The sequence below is a fragment of the Aotus nancymaae genome, unplaced genomic scaffold (assembly GCF_030222135.1).
Source record: "Aotus nancymaae isolate 86718 unplaced genomic scaffold, 86718_ANA_hifiasm-v0.15.2.pri h1tg000089l, whole genome shotgun sequence".
NCBI lineage: Eukaryota > Metazoa > Chordata > Mammalia > Primates > Aotidae > Aotus > Aotus nancymaae.
This window is the reverse complement of record NW_026988504.1, coordinates 24,943,240-24,952,927: the sequence shown is the minus strand read 5'-3', so window position 1 is coordinate 24,952,927 and position 9,688 is coordinate 24,943,240. Positions and strand designations below refer to the sequence as shown.

General features: G+C 56.1%; 1 protein-coding gene across 1 annotated transcript; it reads right to left on the bottom strand.

Annotated features, from left to right (window-relative positions):
• Positions 1-579: 579 nt before the first annotated feature.
• P3H4 (prolyl 3-hydroxylase family member 4 (inactive)) lies at positions 580-9,603 on the bottom strand. Its single transcript, XM_012443785.3, has 8 exons — positions 9,142-9,603; positions 8,861-9,013; positions 8,592-8,763; positions 7,418-7,546; positions 5,259-5,404; positions 4,529-4,612; positions 1,959-2,103; positions 580-1,651 (listed from the first exon to the last, which is right to left on the bottom strand). The coding sequence occupies exons 1-8, from the start codon at positions 9,601-9,603 to the stop codon at positions 1,629-1,631; spliced, it is 1,314 nt and encodes a 437-aa protein (XP_012299208.2). The 3' UTR covers positions 580-1,628.
• Positions 9,604-9,688: the final 85 nt, after the last annotated feature.

Here is a 9,688-nt window from a genome sequence, read left to right as displayed (position 1 = left end):
GCTGTCCCACTGCACTCCAAGAAGCCCAAAGGAATCAAATCACATCCCTGGGGCTCCTCTGGCTGTGAAGCTGGGGCCCCAACCCGGCTCTGGAATGGGGGAATAGACAGGGCAGCGGCAGGGCCACCACCCTCTGACTCTAAGGAACCTGCGTCAGTAAATGCCCAGAAAGTAAACACCAGGAGCAAATGTCCTTGGCCCCCTCCCACACTTGCCACATTCCTCGAGGGAAGTGATCCTGAACTAGGAAAATGCAGGACTTCCCATCTTAGAAATCAGAAACCACCGTCTTCCCAAGCCTGGGGAGGACTGTGTTTTCATGCCTCCTGGCGGCGGGTCTATAGAGTGTCCTCTCACGCCCCCTGGTGGCGAGTCTGCACACTGCGTCCTCCCTCACACAAGCCTCAGACCCAGGTGCAGAGGACCAGGCAGGGCCTAGATGGTGCCCCTCACCCCACATTTTACAGATGAGGGGGCACGGGTGTAGAGAAAGGGAGGGAAGGACTTGTACTGTCACAACTGAGCTCCGCGGAGACCGGATCGCAGGTGCTATGACTCATTCAACACTTATTGAGCACCTACTGGTCAATAAACAACATTTATTGAACCACTAGACTCCTAGTCCAGTGCTCTTCAGGACCCTGGAGGACCCTCTGCAATTCGGTCTGAGATTCCAGTCAGCAGCTGGAACCTTCTCGTCCAGGAGACTGTCCAGGTGAGGGGCTCAGCGGTGAAGAGGGCAGACCCCATCAGCCCACTTGCCAACCTGCAATGCCACCACCATCCTGTGGTCCAGAGACACAGAAGAGGCAGGATGGGTCTGGGGCGCAGTGCTCACGGGTGGGACAGGATGGGGGTCCGGTCAGCCGTGTCCATCTTTTTTTTTTTTAGACAGAGTCTTGCTCTGTTGCCCAGGCTGGAGTGCAGTGGCACGATCTCAGCTCATTGCAACCTTTGCCTCCCAGGTTTAAGCGATTCTCTGGCCTCAGCTTCCCGAGTAGCTGGGATTACAGGCATCCGCCACCATGCCTGGCTAATTTTTGTATTTTAGTAGAGAAGGGGCATCTCACCATGTTGGCCAGGCTCTCAAACTCCTGACCTCAAGTGCTCCACCCACCTTGGCCTCCCAAAGTGCTGGATTACAGGTGTGAGCCACCGTGTCTGGTCCATCTTGTTTGCTTTTTGTTTTTTTTTTTGAGATGGGGTCTCCCTCTGTTGCCCAGGCTGGAGTGCAGTGGCATGGTCTCAGCTCACTGCAACCTCTGCCTCCTGGGTTCAAGCAATTCTCTGCCTCAGCCTCCTGAGTAGCTGGGATTACAGGCGCCCACCACCACACCTGGCTAATTTTTCATATTTTTAGTAGAGATGGGGTTTCACCATCTTGGCGAGGTTGGTCTTGAACTCCTGACCTCATGATCCACCTGCCTCGGCCTCCCAAAGTGCTGGGATTACAGGTGTGAGCCACCGTGCTCGGGCCCATCTTAAGTTTTTAATAAATAGTTCTTGCTATTAATTTAAGAAAGATGTTCAGGAAAAAAAAAAAAAGTTCTTGCTGCTGCTCAGGCTGGTGAGGGTGGGGCCATCGGGCCCAGGCTTCCCAAGCTCGAGGGATGTGGGGTGCCCCCTTCTCATGCCAGTTCAGGCTCTGGCTCTGAAAAGGAAAGGAGAAAGCACTGGCGTTGGCCCCCACCCACTCCCAGTGGGTGTCCAGGTGCTATCCTGATGGGAAGGGGGTGAGGCTCCCCAGGAACAGGTCTCAGCTTCCCCCAGCTCCAGGGTGGGGGTCCTGCACCTCCACCCCCAGGTGGGACAGGGGTGGCCAACAGGCTGCAGGCCCCTGGAGGATGGGCTCCAGCACCCACACACACCATGAGTTCCGGAGCCCAGCAGGTGAATCTGTCTGTTCCCAACTTCCATCCCAGGCTGCATCCCCATCCCCTCAAGGACTTGTCACTAACCAGCCTCAGCCTCGTCACCCTTGGCATCCGGCTCCTGCCACCAGTCAGCATAGATGCTCTCCTCGTAGTCACCTTCCCCCTCAAACTCGGTGTCAGATGGGGCGTCCTCCGGCTCGAGGGGTGGTTCTGTCTCCTCCAGTTCCATCTACAGCAGTGCCACAATTGTGGGAGAAACTGGGTCACAGTAGGCCCAAACCCATATGGGCTCCCTTCCTGGCCAATGGGACATCCCATCCCACCTCTTGGTCCCCAAGGCCCCTCCCCTTCCCCAGTCTCAAGATCTAATGAGACCATTCTGAGGATGTCTCCCAACCTGCCCCTCCCTGAGTGGCTGCACAGGGCACCACCGGTAGAATTTGGTGTCAGCATAAACATCGCCTCGGCACAGCCCCACCTTTTAAGCACAAACACCCTGGTGAGAATCTTGCTAGTCCATGCATAATGTTTGCTCATGCTGTTTCCCTGCCAGGAACTCCTGCTGTCCCCTGTGCCTGCGCAGCCCGCAATGAACCCTCCAAAGCCAGGTGTTGGTTCCAGGCTGAGCCCTTGCTGGTGACCCTGGCTGGGCTGAAGACCTCCTCTGGTGCTGCGTGCTGCCCTCTCCAGCAGCTGTTTCTACCTCCTCCACTGGACTGTGAGCTTGGGAAAGGGACCATGACTTTCACCAACTTATTCCAGTCCCCAGTCTGGTGTCTGACAAGCCACATGGAACAAGCGACAGCCCTCAAAGCAGCTGCCATAGGCCAGGCGCAGGGGCTCACACCTGTAATCCCAGCACTTTGGGAGGCCGAGGCAGGTGGATCACTTGAGGTCAGGAGTTCAAGACCAGCCTGGCCAACATGGTGAAACTCCGTATCTCTACTTAAAATACAAGTATGGGTATGGTGGCACATGCCTGTAATCTCAGCTACTCGGGAGGCTGAGGCAGGAGAATTGCTTGAACCCAAGAGGTGGAGGTTGCAGTGAGCTGACATGGCGCCACTGCACTCCAGCCTGGGTGACAGAGTAAGACTCTGTCTCAAAAAAAAAAAAAAAAAAAGTGCTGCCATTCACTGTGCACCTACCAGGTGCTGGCTCTTTATCAAGTGCTTTACATACTTGATCTCAGCCAGGCGCAGTGGCTCACACCTGTAATCCCAGCACTCTGGGAGGCCGAGGTGGGCAGATCACTTGAGTCAGCAGTTTGAGACCAGCCTGGCCAAAATGGTGAAATCCTGTCTCTACTACAAATACAAAATAAAATTGGCTGGGTGTGGTGGCACGTGCCTGTAATCCCAGCTACTCAAAGGCTGAGACCGGAGGATCTCTTGAACCCAAGAGGTGGAGATTGCAGTGAGTCGAGATCGTACCACTGCACTCTAGCCTGGGTGACAGAGCAAGATTCCGTCTCCAGTAAAAATAAAAACACATACTTGATCTTTTTTTTTTTTTACATACTTGATCTTAATTTTTTTTTTTTTAGACAGAGTCTCAATCTGTCGCCCAGACTGCAGTGCAGTGGCGCCAGCTCAGCTCACTGCAACCTCTGTCTCCGGAATTCAAGCAATTCTCCTGCCTCAGCCTCCCGAGTAGCTGGGATTACAGGTGCCCACGACTGCCTGGATAATTTTTGTATTTTTAGTAGGGACAGGATTTCACTATGTTGGCCAGGCTGGTCTTGAACTCCTGATCTCAGGTGATCCCTCTGCCTTGGCCTACCAAATTGCTGAAATTACATGCATGAGCTACCACGCCCGGCCAGCTCTCATATTATTCTCACCACCACAATATGAGATGGGCATGATTCTCCCCATTCAGTGGATGAAGAAACAGAAGCTTGAGAGGTTGCCCGACACTTGTCTGGAGGCCACCCAACTGCTAAGTAGTGGAGCCAGATCTAGCTAGCTCCTCATCCTGGGTGCTGACAGTGTAGATTCTGCCCCCCGCCCCCATGTTTGATGGCTGGGGGCGTGAACAAAGGAGAGGATACATAAATAAGCACTGAGCAGCAACACCTCAGAGAAACTCAGGCTGTCAAACCCTCACTCAAAATCAGTGTAATACACTATGGTCCTCTGGTCCTGATGCCCTGCATTCATTCATTCATTCACTGGTTCAAACTGTTTCTGAGCCCAGGCTCCATGCAGGACATGGGAGAGCTGGGAGAGCAGGGAATACCCTGGCCCCGTGTCCTGTAGTGAGGTCCTCCTGGAGACTGGCTGGAGAAGGGGGCCAGGCCTGAGATGGACCAGGACTGCAAATCATCCAGGTCCAGGCCACAAGTGGCCAGGAAAGTACACAGAAGCACTGCTAGCCCAGAACAGAGAGCCAGGGCATGCAGCAAGGGCTTCCTGGAAGAGGCACCATGTGAGCTGCACCTGGGAAGAACAGGATTAGGACATGTACAGCAGGGGGCATGAGAATGCTCAGGCTGGGGAAGGGGCAGTCCAGACAAGGGACAGGCAAATCTCTCTGCTTCACAACGGCTGACCACCAGGGGCTGGGGCTCAACTCTGGCACACTGGTGGCCCCAGGAAAAAGCCCAACGTGTCCCCATCACAGCCCAGTCCTGGAGATCAGGAGGCACCCACCTCATCATCTGACTGCAGGTACATGTGGGTGAACTCCAGCAGCTCCCGCAGCTCGGTGGTCTGGTTGTGGTAGAGCATGGCCTCCTGGAAGGAGGGAAGGATGGGTGAGGGGTGAGCCATACCCTGCTGCCAGATGGCAAGAAGCCAGGGTTCCTAGGATCTGGGTCCACTGGCCCTCTTCCAGCTCAACGATCGGGGAACAGCTATTAGCTCACAAGCTAATCAGATCATCGTGACTGCCTGGAGCACTGGGTTAAGGATTTTGAGGGTCTGGTGAGAAAGAATCCCTCAATCGATTAGCAATGTCTGCCACTGACAGCAGAGTGGCACCATGTGTCCCATATTTGCCAGCCTTGCCCTCAACTCCAAGGGGTTTTCTCAGTTGGTTACCTAGCGGGTTCCTGGGGAAGAGGGACAAAGGCCAGGAGTGAGGGTGATGAAGGTGGGGAGGGGAGCAGGCAGGAGTGGACATGTACCTTTGCACCTCCCACATCTGGACACTGCTGAGAGGGGCAGTACTACCCCCATTTTGCAGGTGAGACAATAGATTTGGAAAGGGATATAGTCTTCCCAGGACCACACAGCAGTGGGGCTGGCCTCAAACCTCAACTCATATTCTTTCTTTCCATTTTCCATCCTGCCTTCCAAGGAAGCCAGGTGCTTTTTTTGTTTGTTTGTTTGTTTTTTGCAAACTGCACGTCCAGCAAGTGCCCCAGAAAGCAGTGCCCACCTCCCGGGGCTGGAAGTCCTCCTCTTCCAGGCCCCAGCGAGCCCGGTGGAAGCGGTAATACACCAGGTTCTGCTGCATGACGCTGTCCTTGGGGTCGAAGAGCATGTAGCTGGCGGCGCTGCGGGCAGCCTGGCGCACATCATTCACTGCAGCAGCACAGGGGTGAGGAGTTGCTCTGGCACTTCCCCTTCAGAGTCAACCCCAGCTCCCAGTTCAGTCCAGCACCCCTGCCACCCAGCCACCTCCCAGAATAGCTACTGGGCTCCTTACGCCACCCAAGCATAATGCCAGCTAGAATGTAGTGGGCACTGACCCTGCACCAGGCCCTAACTCATTTAAACCTCACTTTCATTGTCTTTTTATTTTTATTTATTTATTTATTTATTTTCGAGACAGAGTCTCACTCTGTTGCCCAGGCTGGAATGTAGTGGTGTGATCTCGGCTCACTGCAACCTCTGCCTCCCAGGTTCAAGCGATTCTCTGCCTCAGCCTCCAGAGTATCTGGGATTACAGGCACCTGCCAACACGCCCAGCTAATTCTTATATTTTTAGTAGAGACAGGGTTTCAGCATCTTGGCCAGGCTGGTCTTGAACTCTTGACCTTGTGATCCACCCACCTCAGCCTCCCAAAGTCTTGGGATTACAGGTGTGAGCCACTGAACCTGGCCTGTCTTTTTATTTTTATTTTTTGAGAAAGGGTGTCACTCTATCACCCTGGCTGGAGTGCAGTAGTGCCATCATGGGTCACCTCAGCCTTGATCTCCCGGGCTTAGGTGATCCTCTCACCTCAGCCTCCCAAGTAGCTGGAACTACAGGCACACGTACCACCACACCCATCTAATGTTTTGTATGTTTTTGTTTGTTTTGAGACAGGGTCTTGTTCTGTCACCCAGGCTGGAGTGCAGTGGTGTGATCTCAGCACACTATAGCCTCCGCCTCCTGGGCTCAAGCAATACTCCCACCTCAGCCTCCCCAGTAGCTGGGACTACAGGCATTTGCCACCACTCCTGGCTAATTTGTTGTATCTTTATAGAGACAGGGTCTTGCCATGTTGCCCAAGTTGGTCTCGAACTCCTGGGCCCAAGCCATCTGCCTGCCTGGGCCTCTCAAAGTGCTGGGATGACAGGCGTGGACTACCGCGTCCAGCCTGCCTTTTACTGTCATCCGAATTTTACAGCCAAGAAATCTGAGTCACAGAGAGGTTAGCTAAATTGCTCAAGCTCACACAGCTGGAGAATGATGGCTCTAGGGAATTAGAAGCCCTCAACCTCTCTGGTATCTATTCCCAGGAAGGGTCTCCCGGCCCCTTGGTTCTCAGCCCCTCTGCTCAGATTCCTGGCTCTGTCTGAATCTTGGCATCTCTGAGTTATGGGAACACTGCAGGCTGTCCATCTCAGCCCTGGTAGATGCCAGAATCTCTCCAGTGAGGAGAGCCACAAGTCCTGGTGCCACTTTTTATTAGTCATGAGACTAATAGCCCCTTGCCCTCTATAAGCCTCAGTTTCCCCATCTGAAAAATTGGTCCAGCAATGCCAGCTGCATGGTTTTGATGAAAGGACCACGTAAGTGCCTTGTAAACTCTCAAGTGTTGGCGGGGCACGGTGGTTCACACCTATAATCCCAGCACTTTGGGAGGCTGAGGTGGTAGATCACCTGAGGTCAGGAGTTCAAGACCAGCCTGAACAACATGGTGAAACCCCATCTCTACTAAAAATACAAAAATTAGCTGAGCATGGTGGCGGGTGCCTGTAATCTCGGCTACTCGGGAGGCTGAGGCAGGATTATCACTTGAACCCTGGAGGCAGAGGTTGTAGTGAGCCAAGATCGTGCCACTGCACTCCAGCCTGGACAACAGAGTGAAACTCTGTTTCAAAAATAAAAATAAACTGTCAAGTGCTCTGCAATTGTTGGTTGCCTAGTCATTTGCCCAAGAGACCCTCTACTTCTCTCTGAGGCTGCTGTCTGTTCCCACTCACAAGCCTCTGACCTGCCCCAGACTCTCATGGTGCCTTCCCCATGTCCCCACCACCCCTAGCCTTTTCTCCTATCATCCAGGATCCTCAATACTGAAGGAAAGCTCCCCACAATTCTGGGAGGCACCCACACAGTCCTCTCCCTTATCACCTCTTCCCCTGCCCAAGCCCACCCAGGGGGCTCACACTTGTAGTAGGCAAACTGCAGGTAGTGGTACATGGTGGCCACGAACTTGTCCACGAAGTAGCCGCCCACATTGGGGGTCAAATTGGCCTCACAGTCCACCTTGCACTGCAGGGACTCTGCAAAGAGATCTGGGGGCGGGAAGGAGCAGTGAGAGGCTGGCATTGCCATGAACAGCTCCCTCCCCCCATTGGAGAAGACTCCAAATCCAAGCTCTGCCTACTGAGCCAGGCCGCTGGTCCGGAAAAGGTGCTGCTGTTGCAATCACAGGGGAGAATGTGTGTAAAGTGCTGGCCACACTATACGACAAATGATGGTGAGGAAGATGACTCTGGGCTGAGCTGCCTCACCACCCCCACCACTCAACCACCACCCCAAGCCAGAGGGAGCCAGGGCATTCTGGGAGAACAGAGGTGAGGTCCACGAGTGGGGCAGAAGTCCAAACAGAGAAGCTAAAGGACAGTCCTTTTTTTTTTTTTTTTTTTTGAGATGAAGTCTTGCTCTGTCACCCAGGCTGGCGTACAATGGTGTTATCTCTGCTCACCGCAACCTCCACCTCCCAGGTTCAAGCAATTCTCCTGCCTCAGCTTCCTAGCTGGGATTACAGGTGTGCACCACCATGCCCAGCTAATTTCTGTATTTTCAGTAGAAACGGGGTTTCACCATATTGGTCAGGCTGGTCTCGAATTCCTGACCTCGTGATCTGCCTGCCTCGGCCTCCCAAAGTGCTGGAATTACAGGCCTGAGCCACTGCACCTGACCAAGGACAGTCCTTTCTGCCCCTGCTCGAGGGACCCAGGGGTTAGAGATCCCAAGACTAGGTGTGATTTCTGGTTACCAGCTGCTTTCTGCACACACCTGCCGGGCTACTTCTCACCGCAGCACCTTTGCACCTGCACTGCCCTCTGTCTGGAAGGCCTGTGAACCCAAGCTTCCCAGACCCTTTAGGGATATCACTGCCTCTCCACATTGATCCAGTCCCTTGGACACTCCCAGCTGGGGCCCCTGTACCCAGTGTCTTTCTCAGCAGACCGAAGGCTCCCTGAGGGCTGGGACAAAGCCTTCCTCCTGGCTGGCTCCTCCACATTTGCAGTGCTCCACGTGCAGGGAGGGGACATCTGCCTTACCGGGCCTGTGGGTGATTGCACCGCCTACCATAGTCTGGGTGGGGGATACCTGCTATGGCCGGGTAGAAGTCCTTGAAGTCCACCTGCTCGTGGGCCCCTTCACAGCCGGCCAGACACCGGGCAAAGACCGCCAGGTACTCTGCCAGGGCCCGCTCCATGTCCTCCGTGCTGCTGCGGAAATCCCCGCTGTTGTAGAGCTTCACAGCCCGGAGGAACACGGCCTGGAGGGGGCGTGGCAGAGGGAGTCAGGGTGCCCCCAACATCCCCCCTCCTCTACAGGCCCTATCTGCAGGATCCTCCTCCTGCCCTCCACCCCACCTCGTAGGGCTGGGCCTCTAGGTCCGTGAGGGACTCGTCGGCGACGTCGAGCATCCCCCGGTAGTAGCTGAGATACTTGGCGGTCAGCTCGTGCTTCGGGTTCCTCTGGAGGAAGGTGTAGGCCGCCGCCATCGCCTTCTCCAGCCGGTTAGCCTGGTCGGGGGGTAGAGGGTGAGGGAGCGGCCCGGAGCGCACAGCGGGCTTCGTGCCCCAGGTGAAGGCAACGCTCCTCCGACCGATCGGTGGGAAGACCCGAGGCCCAGCCCGAGACGGACGCCCACCTTGAACAGCGCGTAGTGCAGGTACTGGTAGGGCAGGCGGCTCTGGAAGTCGCGCAGCAGCTGCCGCGGCGGGTAGGGCACCTGGAAGGCGGGCAGCGTTCGCTTGCAGCGCCGCAGACAGGCGGCGCGTTCCAGGACGCGGCCGAAGAGCCGCAGCTCGCGGGCCCACTCGTCCGCGCGGCCGCCGTCGGGGCCGGGCGTGGGCGCGGGCGCGGGCCCGCTGCAGTTGGCGTGGCAGAAGGCCTCGCTGTCGCGCAGCAGCCGGTGCAGCCGCAGCGCCGCCTCCAGGTAGCGCGCGCTCTCGCGCCAGCTCTCGCCCTCGTACTGCTCCAGCGCGTGCCCGTAGGCGGCGGCCAGCGGCATCAGGTCCTCGGGCGGGAAGCCCCGGAAGCTGTACTTCTCGTACTGCGCCCCGACGCTGCCCAGCAGCAGCCACAGCAGCCCCCACGCCGCCCGAGCCATGCCCGCCGCGCCGCCGGCTCTCCCGGGCTGAGCTGGCGGCCCGGCGGACGGAAGAGGCCGGGGCCGGGGCCGGGGCCCGCGGCGC

Bases quoted from the DNA above. Each gene is read 5' to 3' on its own strand.
- P3H4 (XM_012443785.3), bottom strand. From the start codon at position 9,603: ATGGCTCGGGCGGCGTGGGGGCTGCTGTGGCTGCTGCTGGGCAGCGTC. The intron at 7,547-8,591 runs GTATCCCCCACC...TCCCGCCCCCAG, and splicing joins CTTCTACCCGGCCATAGCAG to ATCTCTTTGCAGAGTCCCTG. The intron at 4,613-5,258 runs GTGGGCACTGCT...CCCTCCTTCCAG, and splicing joins AGGACTTCCAGCCCCGGGAG to GAGGCCATGCTCTACCACAA.